The sequence below is a fragment of the Aspergillus piperis genome (assembly GCF_003184755.1).
Source record: "Aspergillus piperis CBS 112811 unplaced genomic scaffold BO85scaffold_38, whole genome shotgun sequence".
NCBI lineage: Eukaryota > Fungi > Ascomycota > Eurotiomycetes > Eurotiales > Aspergillaceae > Aspergillus > Aspergillus piperis.
In genome coordinates this window covers 163,525-182,461 of record NW_020291628.1, presented here as the reverse complement: position 1 = coordinate 182,461, position 18,937 = coordinate 163,525, and the positions used below count along the sequence as shown (strand labels likewise).

Below are 18,937 nucleotides of genomic sequence, written 5' to 3'. Positions count from 1 at the left end.
CCGGATGGTGTAGTTGGTTATCACGTATCGTTAACACCGATAAGGTCCTGGGATCGAGCCCCAGTCTGGTCATCTTTTTTGGAGGGTTTTTTTTTTGCCCCACGTATGTTTAGTATCCCGTAAAGCATACAGTATCCACCCACACCCGCCTCGATAAGGCTACAACACCACTAACCTAATGATCATTGCCATCAGGAGAGCTTCTTGAGTGCTGCTTCCTAAGTGCCACATGTGATCATGTTGTAGTCGCTACCCCCCCCCGCCACAGGGTATTCGAACATCCAGCCATAGTTCACTACGCACCCTGTTGCCCAACGTAAGTAACCAGGTATCGACAAAGCCGAGGCAACTTGATGCTTATTTAGATTATGAAAATAATAACATTCTCCTAGTTGAGAACAACCGGTCTTAGTAAGGAAGGATAATATAATAATGAGTAGTGTTTGGTGACATATGACTGAATTATAAGATATAATTTTTTTTTTCCTATGTTTATTTTGCTTTGCTTCTTTAATTTTCATTGTTTATATGTATTATGTACTTTTTTCCCCCCTTTGCTTCTTCCTTTCCCTCCTCATGTTCGATATTCTAGTTTAGATGCACCAAAAGGGACATATTTGATAGGCTCTCACAATCCAACATGCGGGTCTGCTTTGGGACTTGAAAATATAGATAGGATACTGCTTGCCAACGTGGAATATAAGGAGAATAATAATTTTGACATCGCTTATTCGTAATTGAATGGACTGAAGCGGGAATGCTAATATTGTGATATAAGTCATACCCAATCAACCGATTTTTAGCTAGCGCCCGTGTCTCCATATCATAGTGTCAAGTGAAAAATTTGAATATAAAATTATGGCAGTATCCTATCAGAGGCGTAAATAAGCGACGTTGTCAACGATGAATTTTGTAGCATTAGCTCGGAAATCATCCACAATGATGTCATCTTTATCCCGACCAAAATGCATCAGCTCCTCGTTGTCCGCCCACTGCGGCCACTGCAGAGTCTGGTTGCTCTTATTTGGGTCCTGATAGGTTATGAAAGAGAGATAGTATGACCACATCGAGGACACCATGCTTTCAGCATCTCCAGTAAAAAGGTCCGGAAAATTCTGTACAAGCATATCATAGACCTCGCGAATATACAACTCGCTACCATGGAAGGTGCCCAGAAATGGAGTACCCTTAAAGATAGATGTGATGAACGACCATGCTCCGTTGTCTGGTCGGTTCTTCTGGTTGTAAGACAGAATAAACCGTCTGGTTTGGAGGACGCTGACGTCTCCCAGGATAGCACCCAGACGCTTGGATTGAGGATACAGCGAATTTGATGGTGGTGTATGAAATGGTGCACCATACTCAGCATCATCATCGTAGATGGAAACAAATTCGTCCATTTGCTCCTTGCTCGCGTCCAAGAAGTAATAGTTCCGGAGGTAGTCGCTCACTTCTGCTTGTGTGGTAATATTGGTCTGATTGAATACCACTACTGCTCCATCGTCTTCCGGATTCCCGACAATAAATGGTACCTCGGCGTAGGCTCCGGTATTAGCGGCTTCGTCAGGGGAAGCAGTAACCACCTTGCCATCCGGTCGGGGCAAATAGGATAGAGAAAGAGAGTAATATCCCGAGCGACTTGGGACAGAATTGGAAGCCTTAAGGAAGTCCTCATAGGGCAAGTCACGCAGACAGGACAAGGTATCATCAGCTGAGGAGCAGCCAGCCGTGTCGACAACCTGCTTATATACCGCTTGACCTCTCTTTCCATCCACCGGATTGACAGGCCAGGTATTGCCAGAATTCATGATCCCTCCCCGGAACAGGGGTTTCTCATGATATGTGATGTCGCCATTGTACAGTGCCATTTGATGGAAGACTGAATGAGCACCGGCAGACTGACCCCAGATTGTCACTTTGTCAGGATCACCACCAAAAGACTCGATATTATCTGCCACCCATTTCAGCGCCTGACGCTGGTCCTGCAGACCGAGGTTGCCCACTCCAGCATCTTTCACCTCTTTTCCGGGCAGAAATCCGAAACCACCCAGACGGTAATTGGCGCTAACAAATATTATTGGCATAGACTGCTTAATGGATTCATTGACAATAGGCGTCCCTAAAAGGTCCATGGAGCTTCCGACTTCAAAACTACCGCCATAGATCCAGAAGAGGACCGGGAGCTTTGAATCTGGCTTAGCATCTGCTGGCCGCCATATATTCAATGTCAGACAATCCTCACTGATCCTTTGAGGTTTCGGGACTGTCGGTCCCACAAGAGAAGCAACATTGGGCGGCAAGGGAACACATTTAGACTCCGCTACGTCCATCTGGGGACATGCTGCAGGGTAGTCCGTTGCCTGGACGGTGCCCAAGTCCGTGGTTATTGGTTCGGGAGGCCGAAGACGAAGGGAGTCGACGGGAGGCTTCGCATATGGAATGCCTTTGAACACCTGGACATTCGTGTCCTCGCTCTCTCCGATTATTGTAGCTGAAGGAGAAGGAGCTATGACTACGGATGAAGGGGAGTCCAGGTGTTTCCACGTATTTGTGGCAAATAAAGCCCACTGGTAAGGAAATCGCATTGTGGTGGTATATTTGAGGTTATGGGTACTAGCAGAGGATAGTACTGTCCGCCAGTAGGTCGAGTCCGTTCCAGCATTGTTGAGAATTATATAATTGTACGAGTTCAAGTCAATGATCCTTACACTATGAGGGAATGTTGAGTATCTGATACAGACCCGCGGAGATTACATTGATCACCTCACAGCGATGTAATAGCAGCGCGGATTTCTTCAATGCACGGGGTGGTATTTAGGGTTTTGAGCAAGACGTGTGCAGAAGTCTCCAACTCCTTCCATCCAGAACGACCCGCGAACGGAAGCACAGGCTTGGGGTATAGAGCAGTATCTGGAGTCATGAGGTCATCAACAACAATGTTACGGACGCTAGGCCATTGTACTAGCGAGGCCAGGCAGAATGCGCTCAATGATGACTACACCAGATCAAATGACAATCCTTATCCATTAAACTAATAATATCATAATAACGTAGCCCACGGTTATGCGGCCCATCTGGTTATTCTATATGTACTACGTGTTTTTGAATCTCTTATATTTCAATCAATACTGCACTGACTAAAATGGTTCTAACTTCATATATAAATAGTATATAGCATGAAGAATGATATATTATTTTTCCGGATTTTCAAAGATTTTTTAATATGGAATATATCGATGTGTCTAAAATTACAGATAAAATACATATATTATAATAGATAAGATACTATTGAGACTTAGATAGATTTTTTGTAGGTATTAAATAGTTATTTATATTATTTTCTTATTTATTTATGCAATATTGAGTCTTCTAGACTTATAATGATTGAGATATCTTGTGTTTAAAAGAGTGATTTATATAGTATTACCAGCTGGGCTGCCTAACCGTGTGGGCCGCTTAACCGTGGGTTACGTTATCATGACATTCTCCCGGCATCTACTCTAACTGGCCTTCAGCCTCGATGGACATCTCGCCGCTACAACAGCTAAATGGGGCACATGCCAGCTGTGCTCTTGCATCTGCGTAAAAGAGATCAGGCGGTCGCACCTTGGGTAACTTGCCTCTCATACGCAATCAATTGAACTCCGGTCTCTTCTTGAGCTATAGACCTATCATAATACTCTGTGCTGTTGCATAAGATTGTATCAGTCCCACCATGTGTCTCAATCTGTCCGGGAGCAGGTCATGCTGACATGGAAACACTGAAATTGACAAGCAGTTATCCCTGCGATGAGCTTTTGGTAGAATGGAGAGATCCGTTACTTGTTTAGCCTTACCGAATTCATGCCCAACAATTGGGCACAGAAATCGATGTTACACTTGACATTCCGTTAGTTGGCATGGTATGCGGAAGGCATCAAAAGTAGTTTAGAACTACTGGATGTTGTAAGTACAACGACGACGCTGAGGCAACAGAAAATAAACAAGTAGCGATGTGGCTAGTATTACGGAGTACGGCTGAGCAGATGGGAAGCCCCTGTTTTCCACACCCTGTGGTCGTATGTGCTTGATTATTGGCTTTAAGAGTATATACTGAATGGCTTGTTATAAAGGCTCCAGTTCAGAACAATCCAATCCTTATTCTTATACCTGTCTAAGCTAGTATACCTTACCTATGCGCAGACCAAGAATGCCACAGCAGACCTATCACTCGAAACAATTGGCAGAAGTTGCCTTAAACAACTTAAAGTTCACCTAAATTATCAAGCACATTGTGAAATCTTCAACGACAAACCTTCTCCGAAACTGTTTCATTGCTTGTTCGAAGTTGTAGAGTATGGCTCAACGCTATGACGAGGTACACTTAATCCCAAATTGGTAAGTTTCACCCAAAATGATTGTAATTTGCTAATATCGTAGATACTATAATCCTAATGCAGAACAAGCTGCAGTTACGAAGGTCATGTGCATCGTAGCTGATCTCTGCTACAGACACATTATAAGCTCTCTCCTTGTGACGGCCCATCGGGGGCCAAGCCACATGCTCTCGATTGCAAGACACAGTTCAGATTCCAAATACATCAAGAGTCGGAGCCCGGCCCTAGTGTTGGTTTATTCAATCCACGGAGATCTCATGCCCCTCACCTTCCTGCCTGTTGATAAAGAGAAACAGGATGGTTTCAGATTCAAAATTAGAGCCCAAGTTTGGTTTCACCTCATAACCCGGCCAGTACTGGTGAACGAAAGTATATGCGTCTACCGACAATGTACGAGAATTATCTCGAGTGCGGTCTGCTTCCTGAACTTCCACATGGACACAGTCCCACTTCATTCAAGGCGGGGATGGCGGTGAGACATTGACAGCAACACTGAGGCCTTGGATATGCGATATGGCGGATAAATGATTGGATATTGCGGGTGGCTGGCACAATAACGCGCCATTGTCTTCGGCAGATCACCGTTGCTGTGGGGCAAGAGGCCTAGCTTGGTGCGGAGATGTCGGTTGCAGAACATCGAAGCAGGGAGTTGGCGCGGCCCCCGACTAGCTTGAGTCTTGTGCTACTCCTATGCTGGCAGTTTTGTGCATAGTACCGAATATCCCGCTGCCACCGATATTTCCCCTCACTAGAGCGACGACAAGGTATTCAACCCTCTGCTACGTGTGTCGGACCTTAGCTGCATAGCAATTCTAACACTCTGGATCTAGGAGGGCAGCGCAGACAATGCACCTGTGCTTCTGCATTAGTTCATATGTCTAACCATCAAGCTGCCGCTCATCACCCATAAATACCCTTCATCATCCGCTCCCCGCTCAAAGCTTGATTGTGTGCCTTTCCAAACTGACAGCTGGATCGCCCATAATGCAGCTATTATCCCTATTTTTCAATGCTTTCGCCGCTGGCATACTTTTGCTTCTCGGCACTGGCGGCTATGTTATTTACCAATGCTTTCTGTCTCCTTTGGCCCGGATTCCAGGCCCCTTTTTGGCCAAGCTTACCAACTGGCATCGGGCATACCTCACCTACGAGGGACAAGCCCATCGCAAGTACCTTGCACTTCATCGGAAGTATGGTGCAGTGGTACGCACAGGACCAAACGTGTTGTTAGTTTGCCCTTGCGTGGCGCTGAACTCGTAACTGAGCGTATATCCAGGAGCGTAGCGGACCCAACAGCGTTCAGGGAAATATATAGTAAGTTTCTTAAACATGTTCCAATAATTCAAGGCTCCACTAAATGTCGGTAGAGGCGGGAGGAAAATTCGCCAAATCCGCGTCATATAGCGTCCCAAAAGAGATTCACGCCTTTGACCTCTTCCGCCAACGGAACGAAAAGATACATGGCGAACAGAGGAAGCTCGTTGCACGTGCTTATTCAATGGACTCGATGGTTCATCTCGAGCCCAATGTCAGCTCTCTCCTCACGACCATGGTGCAAAAGCTGGACACCCTGTCCGGGGTTGTTGACCTTGGAGTATTTCTGCAATTGTTCGCATTTGGTACGTACGTTGTGCATCCAACTGTGGGCTTCATTGACGTATGATTATAAAGATGTAATCGGTGCAGTCAGTTTCTCACGCCCGTTTGGCTATGTCACTGCCGGGAACGACGACGGCGTGTTTTCTCGGCTCAAGCAATCGTTGCGGTCAATGTCCTGGCTCATGAACGTACCCTGGTTCTACGATCTTCATCAAGTGCTCAAGCCCTATATTGGGAATTGGTTGGCAGCCAATGATCGAAATGGCTACTTTTACCAATTTGCAGCTCAAGAGATCGTCTCGCGGAAAGACCGGGGTGGTGATGACCGAGATATCGTAAACCAGCTGTTTGCAATTCAGAAGACCAAGCCTCAATTCAGTGATACGGACATGGCATATATGTTGACTGCAAATGTGTTTGCCGGCTCAGATACGACGGCGACATCGCTCAATGCGATATTTTATCTCCTGCTGAAAAATCCGACCGTCTACCAGAGGCTGATGCAAGAGTTGGAAGAGAAGAGAGCCGCCGGAGAGCTTAGTGATCTGGTAACATTCCAGCAAGCAGAATCCTGTCCCTATCTGCAGGCTGTGATGTATGAGGCGCTCCGACTGTATCCTGCTGCTGGACTTCAGCTGAACCGTGATGTCCCAGAGGGGGGTATGAAGGTTGGAAAGTACTATGTTCCAGAGGGCGTAAGTTTCTCCTGCTTCTCATGTTTGAGCGCCTCTTGTAACATAAGTTCAGACGGTGGTCGGGTCATCTGCGTGGGTAATTCACCGCCTCCCCGAGATATGGGGTCCTGACTTTGAGGAATTCCGTCCGGAGAGGTGGCTGGAAGGGGATGTGGGAAATCTCAGTAAGTAATCCGACCGGTATAGAGGCAACTGCTCATACTGTTTCAGAACGATTCTATTTCTCATTTGGCGGTGGTTCCCGCACTTGCGTTGGAAGGAGTGAGTCTTTTGGCCAAATGTTGACTGGTTGTGATGACAATGCTGACACCCTTCTCAGACATAAGTTGGCTAGAGATGTCAAAGGTATAGCCTGCTTCCCTGTATCTTTACTAACGCCGGTATACTAATCTCGACTTAGCTCGTTCCCACCCTTCTTATGCGCTACAACATTCAATTGGCACCAGGTGCTAAAGTGACGGATGAGAGCGGGTAAGTTTCATGGTCAACCGTCGTGGCAGGGTCTACTAACCTGCTGCAGAGGCTTAATCTTTATCAAAGGACTTAATGTTCTCTTAAGTCCGCGACAGAGAGCAGTGGCGTGAGACGGCACCTAGTTCAAGATCGCTTCAATGACCGGAGAAGATGCGTCCATAGACTGGGCACGGTACATGACAAACTCAGACAACGTATGACTAGCCGAAAATGAACTCTCAGCAATAGCAATAGCACAGACTCACATTCCTACTTGTCCCTTTACTCCACTTCTTCAGAAACAGAAGGATTAAAAGGATCAGCTTCATTAATAATATTATACTCGCTATACCCCATTTGACCAATCAACCGACATGTCTCAACCCCGACGGAGAGTCCAAACCGCGAAGACCCGAACCCCGACGGCATCTCATCTGCACGGACATAACCAAATTACCACCGAGCCCTAAGCATGCATAGTAGATAGTATACCCCCAAACAACCACTTGCAATTAGAACCGGTATAAAACCAACCCTTCATCCTTCCAACAATCAATCCCTCACCCTCACACATTTCACAAACAACAGCCACACCATCAACAACCTTCAACCCCCAAACCAAACCCCAAAATGACCACCACCACCACCAGAACCCTCTTCCTCACCGGCGGCAGCGGCTACATCGGCAGCGCCCTCATCCCTCTCGCCCTCTCACGCAACTACACCATCCGCGCCCTCTCGCGCACCCCTCAATCGGACACCAAACTCCTCTCTCTCGGCGCCACCCCAATCCGAGGCGACCTAACCAGCCTATCGACCCTCCGAACCGAAAGCGCCTCCGCCACCGCCGTAATCCACCTCGCGACGGCCTTCGTCTTCGGACAAACCCCCAGTTACGCCTCCATCAAAGACATCGATACCGCCGCCCTGGACGCCATCGTCTCCGGCCTCTCCACCACCCCGAACCCAGACGGCACCCCCAAACCCCTCGTCACAACCAGCGGTACGCTCCTCGTGCGCCCTAACACCGACGGATCCGAAACCGACGAGTTCTCACCCCTCGACACGCACCCTCTCGTCTCACGGAACGAGATCACCGCGCATGGGCTCGCCCTTGGCGAGAAGTCCAATGGAAGGGTAAGAGTGATGGATATCCGCCTCGCGCCGTTCGTGTACGGACGTGGCGGTAGCGGTGTCAGACTGTTCATGCAGATGGCAAAGCATGCGGGGAAGATCGTTACTGTGGGTGGGGGAGTGAATCGTACTACGACGGTGCATGTGGATGATGCGGCGGAGTTGTATTTGCTTGCTCTTGAGAAGGGCGTGCAGGGGGGTGTGTATAATGCTGGTGATAAGACTGGTGTTACGGTTGGGGAGATTTTGGGGGCGGTGGCGAAGATTATGCATGTTCCGGTGGAGGATCTGGGGGTGGAGGAGGCGAAGGAGAAATTGGGAGATGTGGTTGCTGGATTTTTGGCTGCCGAGAATAGGGCTTCGGGGGGAAGGGCGAGGAAGGAGTTGGGGTGGGTGTGTAGGGGGGAGGGGGTGCTGGAGGAGATAAAGGGGGAGAGGGGGTCGTATAGGGAGGTTGTGGGGGAGTTGTAGATGGTATATTTGTTTTGTTCGTGGAGTTATGGTGCTTGTGTTCTGATGTAGTAGTGGTTGAGTGTTGAGTTGCGGAGGTGATGTGTATTGTTTGGTCTTGATATTGAATATTCAGTATGTTAATTTGTTGATGTTAGTGGCGTTGATTCTGTCCTGTATCTATTTATATAAGTGCACGTAAGCAGCGAGTTCTCATCTCAAATTATACAGATGTGAATTTAGGGGTAGTTGATAATTCTCCGATCAAGTTGTATAACTCCAGCTAGCTAAGCTTTGCGGGGAAACGGGCCGGTCCGGACATGTCATCCATTATTGCACAACCGCAGTACCTAGGTACGTGGCAGCTGTGATAATTACATGACACAATCATTCAAAATCCCGATAGGAATTAGGATGACTGCGAATTTAAATATTAGAGGATATCCGCACAATATTAGATGGGTGGGCATGTATGGTCAATACATGGTTTTGTTGATAACAGGTCTGATATGGTATGGGTCAAGCTGTATAGCATAGAATTTGCCACACCAATCCTATAATGAAGGGATGTATGTGTCTACCGGGGGTTGTAGCTCAGTGGTAGAGCGCTCGCTTCGCATCCTCAAATGGGAAATGCGAGAGGTCAAGGGTTCGATCCCCTTCAACTCCATCTCTTCTTTTTGTTTTTGCTGTTTGTCTGTCTCTCTCTCTATTAATGCAATGATAAAGAAAGGGGTGGATTGTTTCTGGTCGAAGTCGCGCGTGTCTTAGTTGAACTGTGTGTATTTTGATTGGCTAAGCTGTCTTTGTTGTATCAACGGGACAGCAGGTCTCATCTTTCTCTGGACATCTGTCGCTCACTTTCTTCCAAGGATTAGAGCTTGGAACTGCCGATAACCCATTTTAACAATCTCGCCCGTCGTCTATCGAGTATGCTACTCCATCACTTGCACAAGGTACCCTTCAACCATGCCAGCAACGCTCTATACTGATCCGGCGAAGCCACTCCTGGGTTGAATGGTGAAAGGGCCTCGCAATGGAATTCACGATGGGCAATACTAATGGTGACTCTCGTATGTTCTGCCTAAATTGAACAAAGTCATATTAGTGTATGTCGCACGGGAAAATTTTAGAATTACTGACCTTGATCTTCCTAGCAGTCTTTATAATCGAATCATACAACACTTCATATCCTCCCACCCCGATGAAAATCTCCTCCACAGGCAAATCCCGCCACCAGCCTTCAGGCGCACCCGCAGGCCGGTTATAGCTATCGAATTCAGCATCTCCAAGAAACATATCTGCCCAGTAAGTCAATAGCCCTGGTGAGACAAGATCCCGCGACGCGTTTCTCCGGCAACTGTCATAGTCGGTCCGAGACTCGCCCATCCACGGTGAAAGCAACAATGCCCCGGCAAGTTCCTCACGCAAGAGTAGAAGAGGAATGTGAGGATGGGGATGCGCAAGATGAGATAGGACAGACAAGATGAGATGTGCGCCCGCAGAATCACCCAGCAGCACAATGTCGGACGGCCGCTTTCCCAGATCCTCGATGACATATTGGAGGAGCGCGACGGCCTGCTTCATCTGATGAGGATATTGCGCGGTTGGGGTGAGCTCATAAGGGAGGAAGAGCATGCCGGCATCTATCCCCGCTTGTCCCAGATGCTTGAGGATAGAGGTTGAATAGTCGATGTGGGAGGGCGAGGCAGGGAAGCAGTATGCGCCGCCTGGCAAATGGAGGAGCAGTCGCTCGGCGTCTGGATTGCCTAGCCAGAACGCGGTGGTCCCGTCAGGCAGCTTGACGGTGTTTAAGGTCGTGTGTGTGCGACGTGCCCATGCTTCGAGAAGCCGAGCGGAGGTACCAGGGGAATAAGCATACCTGGGAATCTCATTATTATGAGGTGTGTCTCGGTGTGGAATTATTGCAACCTACCGGAACTGGTCTATTGTGACAGTTTCGAAGAATGTCCGCACGGCCATGGCGACTATGTGCTTCGTGGCTGTTGCACCACTGTGAGGGCCTCTCACGGGCACTTTCAATGCTGTGCATAATGCTGTGATTACTGCCATGTAAGCTGGTAAGTATGGGTACTATGAAGCAAGAACACGTAATGAATACAAGCCTTGCTAATGGCCCAGAGCAGACCTACTATGGCTAATAGCTCCATGCTTGATACGATTAAGCACCATTTTCTGGTTGTATTCTGCAGAAGATACGACCACAAGCATCATATATAACCATATTCCGGTGGCTGCTGCATAAGCTTTGACCCGCCGATCCCTACATCATCTGCAGAGACAGCATTGGTCTACCAATATAGCTTGACTAGATGAAAGCTTATCTGGTTCCAAAGTGGGAAAGAGGTATGTGGTGAAATGTATCACAAAAGCAAGAAACTGAAAATGCATCGCCGGCTTACTTCTTCGCCTCCTAAATTGGGGAGTGATACACAGCAGTCCTGTTCATTGGCTATTACTTACGGATCCATTGTGCTTCTCTGGCTGTAACATTTAGTCAAAGATCAATTATGTCTACTGCCACGAGTGACGCGGTTAGATGTGCTAATTATCAATAGAGATAACTAATTATTTTTCAGATGACGCTACTCGCTGCATAGCAATTGAAGATGTACCATAAGGTGGCCCTAGGTCTCCAAAAGACCTCAGTACCTCACCTGCCGCAACACCGTTTGTACCCTCTCATCAAGAACCTCTTTGTTTTAGACCCCGCCAATCAGCATAAAAGCAGAGTCCTTGCCACAAGGTCTATAGTACTCATGTACATGGCCATTGATCGTTGTGTGGCGAAGCCAAGACATGGCAGCATAACGTCTTTCGAGAGCGAAGCGACCCCGTGGCAATGATTCTTTTGCGCGTATGCACAAAATCATGCAAACCCGGGTTCTTTGGCTTCTATGGCCAGGAATCCACCCGTTTTCCAACAAGTTGGCCGGATGGTGTAGTTGGTTATCACGTATCGTTAACACCGATAAGGTCCTGGGATCGAGCCCCAGTCTGGTCATTACTTTTTGTTTTTGTTTTTGCCACCCATACCTTGACTAGAATCGAGCTTCAGCTATATACTACTACTGCTGTCTTTTTTTTTTGTCCGTACAAGTCTCAAATGCTGCCAAGTTGCTGCATGTTAGGCTTGGCATGCATATAACCACCTGGGATTATCCCCACACATGGTCAGTCGATCGCGCGGACTTGTATAGCGAACTACGCACTCGGCCACAAAAGCTGCAGGGATAAGGATTGAGTACACAGCACCACCGGCTAACTCGTTTATTTTTGATGGCATATATAATGAGGACTGGATCAAGGTTGGGCGATACTAAGCAACATACCCATTCCTGTTGGGATTTCGTCGGAATGTTCCCGGAATGGGGTATAGACGAACATGGCATTGAGACGAAAGGGTGCTGTCGAAGATCCCACCAGGTTCACAGATATGTAGAAACAGGAAATTGACAAAGAGAGTCATACACAGTGCTTTCGGGAGCATGCAAAACGTTGATTAGCATCAGTGCAGAAAGCAATGCTCGGCAAAAAGTATGACCAGACTGGGGCTCGATCCCAGGACCTTATCGGTGTTAACGATACGTGATAACCAACTACACCATCCGGCCAACTTGTTGAATAACCTTCGATATTTTACATTACCAGCGAGAGTTAAGTCAGAGCGTGGAAAAAGAATTTTTGTGTGTGCCGTTAACATGAGGACTTGGATATGAGAGGATCGATCCTTCAGGATAGGTCGGAGGCTTTTCATTTCATGACTATGTCATGCTCTTGTTTACTTGGTTTCAGGTATGGCCTACAAGATACTGTCAGTAATCGCGTTAGATCGGGTTGGATTATTTCTATTACAGTCCGTTCGTGCCTTTGATGTGTTGCTGGGTGGTTATGTGGACTTCTGATGACTAGAATATATACCTAGTCCGGTTCATCCTCGGATGTGAGTTATCGATGAAATCATGATAACACCACTTGCACTACCAATCATGTAGTCAAATAGATAGATATAGTCTAAAGGAAAATCTTAGGATCAATTAAGAAATTGTCTATCAACCACATTAAAAGATCTGGAGTAGGGAGAGATATGAATAGTAAACATCATGCTCTATAACCCCCACTAAATTATTTACAATACTCTTAATATATCCAGATACGTCTTACCTGACATGGTCAGTTACAAACACCATAGGCATCTGGTCTATCATCTTACCATCTAGTCTTCTACTATTATGCATGCCTCTTCAGTATCAACTACCAAGTGTGGACGTGGTTTTCAGAACCTACGCGTAAGACTGCCGCGTTCCCTCATAGCCAAGTTCGCGGCAGTCCCGTAAAGAAACATGCTATACCATTCCTTCCAAAGCAGTATCTAGTACATACGACCACAGGGTGTGGAAAACAGGGCTTCCCGTCCGCTCAGCCGTACTTAAGCCACACGCCGGGAGGTTAGTAGTTGGCTGGGTGACCACCAGCGAATCCCTTCTGTTGTATGTTTTTTTTTCATTTTAAAATTTTGCCTTGCTTTTGTAATGTGATTGACCGCTGGATTGCAAGTGTGTCGTTGATATTAACCCTGTAGGCTGAAGAGTGTAGCTGCTACGCTCAGGGGCGGGCTGCTTGCCACTACCCTGGGCAGGCTACTCTTAGGATATTGTAACTGCTAAGACCACATGATCTTCTCAATGTCCTGGTGGTCCACAGCGAGTATGAGAGGTTGGAAAGTTCGTTCATCATAATGCTCCAAACAATGAAGGCACCGCGTTACAATTCTACTCTCAAAAGTTTGATAATGTCACACAAAATGGAATAAAGGAGACTAGCTATCAATATATTATGATAGTGCCTTTAAGAAGCATGAGGGCGAAAAGCTCTAGACAAGAATAAAATGTATAACCAATTCCAGGATCGAAGCGGGAGCCTTCTGTGCCGAAGCATGAGCATGTCCAAGTCGTCCGCTAGTCGGATGAGATATGTCCCATCTGCAACACTCGTTAGAGAAGCATCTGAAAACAAAGCCGTGGGAAGAGAATGAAGAATGACTAAATTCATTCGCCAACTGGGGGAGCCCTGAATTTTCCACTTACATGGTTCTGGAGCAACTCCATGATTTCTGTGTTATTCCTCAAATCCGCGTACCACATGGCGTCTCTTCCTTCTTCGTCGACCCTATTAGGGTCAGCATTCCCCGACTGCAGAAGCATGGAGGCAATTTCTGTATCTCCCTCGAGCGCCGCTATCATGAGAGGGGCTGCAGCCTTCATTGTCGGGTATATTTGCATCTGCGAAGGCATCGAGTAACACTTGAACAGCATTTGGCCAACCACGGTTAGTGGCTTTGAATAATGCTGTTGTTCCATGTTGATTCCTCCGGTTCACATTAACCATTTCGGTGGCCAGAAGCCTATGGAGTATGTGTACATATCCGTTCCCGGCTGCTATCATCAGCGGTGTCCACCCCTGAAAGTCTGGAATGTCTGCATCTGCAGATTCAAGAAGTAATATATTTGCGGTATCATATTTATCGCTTTCTGCAGCTCGATGCAAGGCTGTTCTTCCGAATTTGTCGATATCTTTGATATTAACTTTGCCCGATTCGATCAGTTGCTGCAGGATATCGCCACGCCCCAATTGCGCAGCCCATGTCAACGGAGTTTCTCCATTCTTATCTGGGATATCTGCAGCGGTCGCGGGGAGCTCCAACAAGGCTTGCACAATTTCTGCCTCTTTGAATAACACGCTGTGAGCTAAAGCGGTTTTTCCACTGCTGTCTTGAATGTTCACGTCACAAGATCCAGAGTTTATCAAGTTCCTGACCAATGCTGTTCTTCCCAGCTCACAAGCTATCATCAAAGGCGTCTTACCCCTTACGTTTGTGGCATTGAAGACCTCGCTTTTCCCACAATCAACAAATGCCATAATCAGTTCGTCACTCCCATGCCATATGGCATTCTCGAAAGGTGTTATACCCCGTAGATCCCATGCGCCGGCATCTGTTCCCGACTCTAGCAGCACTTTGATGGCAGCAGGGTTACGGGATATAAATGCTGCTTGTAAAGGACACGTGCGTCGTGAGTCTCGCACATCCCGTTTGATACGCTTTGACTTCAAGAGTACAGTCAAAACACGATCGTTGCCCCAAAATGCTGCTATCAAAACTGTGTTTTGGCCTTGTGGATTCCGCGTGTCACAATGATTTCCCTCTTCCAGAATATGCCCAGCCAGCGATGTCATCCCGGTATAAGACGCTATCCATAGGACATTCACGTCACGAAAATGGACTTGGAAGTCCGCGATGTAGTGTTTGTGTGCCTCCAACCACATCTTGCAATGTTTGTTTTTTGGATCAGAGAACCTCCGGATCCTTTTCATGAGAGCCATGTCGCCGTCTAGTCTAGCTTCTTGAATATGATATACCAGTTGCTCGTACTATAGACTAAGAATCCACTGCTTTCCTCCGCTGAGTCGCCGATGGAGGAATCAGTTTTCTTGCAGTGTCCGGATCGACGTGAAGTCGCTGCAACCGTGATTTCAATGAAACTCACACAGCTCCATGCCAGAACTTGATGTCATTCTCCTGTGCTTATTGGCCCGCCATCAGTTCCATCATCGCTAGAATGCAGTTCTTTAGCGAGGAAGTCCCTTGTAGTTGGATGGAGTAAATAGACCCGGTTGTCTCTGATAGTCACCAGTAAACCACACAAATTACGCAATGCCAGCTCGAGATTTCGATACGGTTCTGGTGGTACCCGAGATGCGCTATTGAGCTGCATCGCAATGTGGAATTCTTGTAACGTGAGCGCTCTGCTTGCCGCTAGAATGACACAAAAGGCTTTCCTGGCGCGAGTCTTGTTCCTAGAAGTACCGATCATCTTCTCGTACACTTCAAAGACGCTTTTATCATGTAACTAAATTTGAGAAACGCCTTCTTTAGGATCAGGGTGTCCACAGAATGGAGATATGTCACAGCGTACGAATGCGATGGAACATGTTAGCAATTCAAATGCATGCTGTTCAGACTAAAGACCACCCTAGCTGTGTTCTAGTGTTACACGGATCACACCCTCTCCACGTTCTTATATTACGCATTCTGGCATATTGGTAATGTTCTGATTTACACAGATTCGCGCGCCGAATTACAACCACGTACAAGGCAGTTAAAGAGCGGCTCATCGCTACGGGCAATGAAGTCAAACGAGGACATATCAGAGTATGAGATGCACTCACTAATTCAGGCATAGCTGCCCAACCTAAAGCACGTGAAAGGAGAAAACAACCTGGATGACTTTTTCAGTCGATGGGCACTAGGCGATTAACAAACCGTGACCCTGTATTCTCGTAGACCGAAAACCTATCAAACACGAGCGAGCTTGCAAAAAGCATCAAAGGTCGATAACCAGCAATTTATCTAGCTCGAACTCCACCTCCCGTCCTTGGGCCTCCAGCTCTAGATATCCCGGCGCACTCTCGTTGATAAGGCGGATCCAGAGGTCCCGAGATCCGTAGCCCGAGCAGAGGAACTTGTTATTCAACCGGGTTGACTCCAAGATGTCAAGAATAGGAAGATCCATATCCAAGCTATTATTTTAGAAGGAATGACATTAGAGGAATAGATATCTGAGCCACAAAAAAAATAAAAGAGAAAGAGAGAGAGAGAGAGAGGATATGGACGTACACTTCGTTATACTGCGGCGGGCCTCCAATGCATGACTCAACGATCTCGCCAAGATATCTACCCAGAATTTGCTCGAAGGGCCATGGTTTGGCCCATATTCCAGGGTCGACGAAGGGTCGAGACGCGGACGTGGCCATTTGAGCTAAAGTCCACCAGGGCCAGTCGCCCTGTGGCAAGTCCTGGCGCATCGATCACGAACCACGTGAGGTTCGGCCCGTTGTCAAACACCACCGTGCCCTGGCGGGTCATGGAGAGGGCATGGAAATCCGCTGGGGTGAGATACAGCGAGGGAAGAATCTCGTCGTAGGTGGTGATTGGCCTGGTGGTGGGCCCACAGCCAAGGAGGTCCGGAAGGTGGTAGTTAGGAGCGGTGCCTGCTCCATGCTCTTCGAAGGGGTGCACCCCATTCCATTCGTCTTGGTGGATATACAACAAAATCAGGAACTTCACGAGGTGGATATAGTTACGCGGATGGGTCTGCCGGTCCACGGAGGGAAGGCACAAGAAGCGTTTGTTGGGTCGTGGGGCGATCTGCGAAAGAACCGAGGCGGGATAGTCGAAAGCCGAGCTGTATCCTGCGGAACAACTATGGTAGGCCTGTAAAGATTATAGTCAATCAATCATACAGCCACCAGAGATAAGAGGAAGAGTGTATAGACCTCGCGGAACTCTTGACTGGCGGTGGCCCATTGCTCTATTAGCGCTCGCCGTTGACGCAGCCCATCTTCAGGAGTCGATGTGGGCTGAATCTTTTCCTGTGATCTGCACCGTCAACCACGAAATACCATCAAACAACCAAAGTGTGCATTTCCACAAACTCTTCCTTACCCGTACAAATAGCAACCATCCCTTGGCCTCTTCCCTGAGCTCTTCCTGGGATAAGTCCGTCGTATGCTGGCGGATCTCCGGAATGCCTGCCGGCCAAGACGCTTCTGATGTGGGCGGTGACATTTTGACTTTGAGCTCTGGTTATGAAGATTATTTGAGTTCCAGCTCCTCGAGCGAGAAGGGAAGAGAAAAAGGACAGAAAATATAACGCCAGTCCACTGGATTAAAAATAGTCAGGTTACGAAATATTACAAGACCCTTAAGGCCGTTATTCTAGGAACTAGGGATTTTATTGGCCGCGTTTAAGCCACACGCCGGGAGAATAATAGTTGGATGGGTGACCACCAGCGAATCCCTTCTATTGTATATTTTTGCATACTATTTTTTTCCCTTTGCTCACTTGCCCATGATTCATTTTGTTTGTCCCTTTTGAACAAATTGCCTGAAGTTGTCCTTGGCGCTTCTTATTCTTGCCCATTAGCTAGCAGTATCCGGCCGCCATCAATGCAAAGAGAGACACCATCCACGTACGACTGCAACATCTTCATTAGCATTTGAAACAAAGAATGAAAACGACGACTTACTCCAGCCCTGCTGACCAGATACAACACCGCCCCTGCAAGATCTTCAGCCCTCCCAGCTCGTTTGGCTGGGACCTTGTCAAATAAACCACTGAACATATTTCCCGCTGCACCAACGGGGTTCATGTTAGAGGGAACAACTATTTCAACATCAGCACAAACTCAAGATTAATAGTCGCACCAGAGAGGCAGAAGGCAGGAATGGAAAGAAGACAGCAACACTCACAGCCAGGATTTATCCCCACTACCCGCACATAAAACCGATGAAACTTCGCAGCCAACAACTTCACCAAATGATCAGTCGCTGCTTTGCTCGCTGCGTAGCTCGTCAGGTCCACATTCGTCGCATTATGCATACTCGCACAAGAGCTGGTGATGACTACCACGCCTCTCCCATCGTCCTGACCTCGACGACCATCATCTAGTTGCTGATCAGCCGCGGCAGCCAGGAGAGGAAGAAACGCAACACTAAGGAAGTAATGTGCTGTCGTATTGACCTGAAAGGTATCGGCCCAGTCTGATTCTCTGCTCGACCACATTGACTCCTGCAGCTCGGCCAGGGTCGCCGTGAGTACGTTGCATGCGATGGGCGGATCCCGTCGAATCCCGGCATTGGATATGAGCATGTCGAGTTTGGTTTCTTTCTCGGAAATTGATTTGGCAAGTTGAGAGATAGACTCCTTTGAGGAGAGGTCGCATGCGTAGCTTGTAACGAGTTAAGTATTGAACTGGACTATTGACAAGGAGATTTGGGAAGATGTTGTCGACACGTACCCTTCTGCGCTTCCACCTGATTCAGTTCCACATGCGTTCAAGTCCTGTACTGTTTGGTCGATGGGGTCACCTGGAAGTGCGACTATGTAGACTTTGGCGCCGTTGGTGACAAGGCCCTGGTATGGCGGCTACTATGAGTATTTGCTACCTTGGGTCTAAGGACAGATTTACCTGGGAAATCATTCGTCCTATTCCGCTACTTCCACCGGTGACTAGGGCGATGCGGCCCTTGACGCTCATTATGTCTTGTGTCAATAGTAATTCCATTTCGGGTGTGAGTGATGTGCTTTGGAGAGATGCGACAAAGATGTGGAAGGGCCATGTCGAGTGGGAGGGGACGCTCCCCGCTTT

At 47.6% G+C, this 18,937-nt stretch overlaps 6 protein-coding genes and 4 non-coding genes across 10 annotated transcripts; 5 read left to right on the top strand and 5 right to left on the bottom strand.

The window, feature by feature from the left end:
• Nucleotides 1-72, top strand: BO85DRAFT_t283. Its single transcript has one exon. It is a non-coding gene; the product is annotated as a tRNA-Val (tRNA).
• Nucleotides 73-872: 800 nt separating this feature from the next.
• On the bottom strand, nt 873-2,585 carry BO85DRAFT_385233 (cholinesterase; the record flags this gene model as incomplete). Its single annotated transcript, XM_025656586.1, has 1 exon — nt 873-2,585. One exon carries the CDS (start codon nt 2,583-2,585, stop codon nt 873-875), a length of 1,713 nt encoding a protein of 570 aa, XP_025509849.1.
• A 2,775-nt stretch (nt 2,586-5,360) lies between these two features.
• BO85DRAFT_385305 (cytochrome P450) lies at nt 5,361-7,254 on the top strand (the record flags this gene model as incomplete). Its single annotated transcript, XM_025656589.1, has 9 exons — nt 5,361-5,602; nt 5,653-5,690; nt 5,744-5,995; nt 6,048-6,670; nt 6,723-6,834; nt 6,881-6,935; nt 6,997-7,015; nt 7,071-7,141; nt 7,191-7,254. The coding sequence occupies 9 exons, from the start codon at nt 5,361-5,363 to the stop codon at nt 7,252-7,254; spliced, it is 1,476 nt and encodes a 491-aa protein (XP_025509848.1).
• Nucleotides 7,255-7,465: 211 nt separating this feature from the next.
• On the top strand, nt 7,466-8,728 carry BO85DRAFT_508629 (oxidoreductase domain-containing protein; the record flags this gene model as incomplete). The annotated part of the gene is made up of 1 exon (XM_025664475.1): nt 7,466-8,728. The coding sequence occupies exon 1, from the start codon at nt 7,754-7,756 to the stop codon at nt 8,726-8,728; it is 975 nt and encodes a 324-aa protein (XP_025509847.1). The 5' UTR covers nt 7,466-7,753.
• Nucleotides 8,729-9,290: 562 nt separating this feature from the next.
• On the top strand, nt 9,291-9,377 carry BO85DRAFT_t284. Its single transcript has one exon. It is a non-coding gene; the product is annotated as a tRNA-Ala (tRNA).
• Nucleotides 9,378-9,650: 273 nt separating this feature from the next.
• BO85DRAFT_464412 (alpha/beta hydrolase) lies at nt 9,651-10,690 on the bottom strand (the record flags this gene model as incomplete). The annotated part of the gene is made up of 3 exons (XM_025661980.1): nt 9,651-9,791; nt 9,851-10,589; nt 10,644-10,690. 3 exons carry the CDS (start codon nt 10,688-10,690, stop codon nt 9,651-9,653), a joined length of 927 nt encoding a protein of 308 aa, XP_025509846.1.
• Nucleotides 10,691-11,658: 968 nt separating this feature from the next.
• Nucleotides 11,659-11,732, top strand: BO85DRAFT_t285. The gene has a single exon. It is a non-coding gene; the product is annotated as a tRNA-Val (tRNA).
• Nucleotides 11,733-12,268: 536 nt separating this feature from the next.
• Nucleotides 12,269-12,342, bottom strand: BO85DRAFT_t282. Its single transcript has one exon. It is a non-coding gene; the product is annotated as a tRNA-Val (tRNA).
• A 3,665-nt stretch (nt 12,343-16,007) lies between these two features.
• On the bottom strand, nt 16,008-17,354 carry BO85DRAFT_473108 (uncharacterized protein; the record flags this gene model as incomplete). Its single annotated transcript, XM_025662602.1, has 4 exons — nt 16,008-16,306; nt 16,465-17,000; nt 17,063-17,158; nt 17,232-17,354. 4 exons carry the CDS (start codon nt 17,352-17,354, stop codon nt 16,111-16,113), a joined length of 951 nt encoding a protein of 316 aa, XP_025509845.1. The 3' UTR covers nt 16,008-16,110.
• Nucleotides 17,355-17,522: 168 nt separating this feature from the next.
• BO85DRAFT_482280 (SDR family NAD(P)-dependent oxidoreductase) lies at nt 17,523-18,881 on the bottom strand. The gene is made up of 5 exons (XM_025663094.1): nt 18,758-18,881; nt 18,587-18,702; nt 18,039-18,517; nt 17,816-17,952; nt 17,523-17,764 (listed from the first exon to the last, which is right to left on the bottom strand). Exons 1-5 carry the CDS (start codon nt 18,851-18,853, stop codon nt 17,696-17,698), a joined length of 897 nt encoding a protein of 298 aa, XP_025509844.1. The 5' UTR covers nt 18,854-18,881; the 3' UTR covers nt 17,523-17,695.
• Between the last annotated feature and the right edge of the window lie 56 nt (nt 18,882-18,937).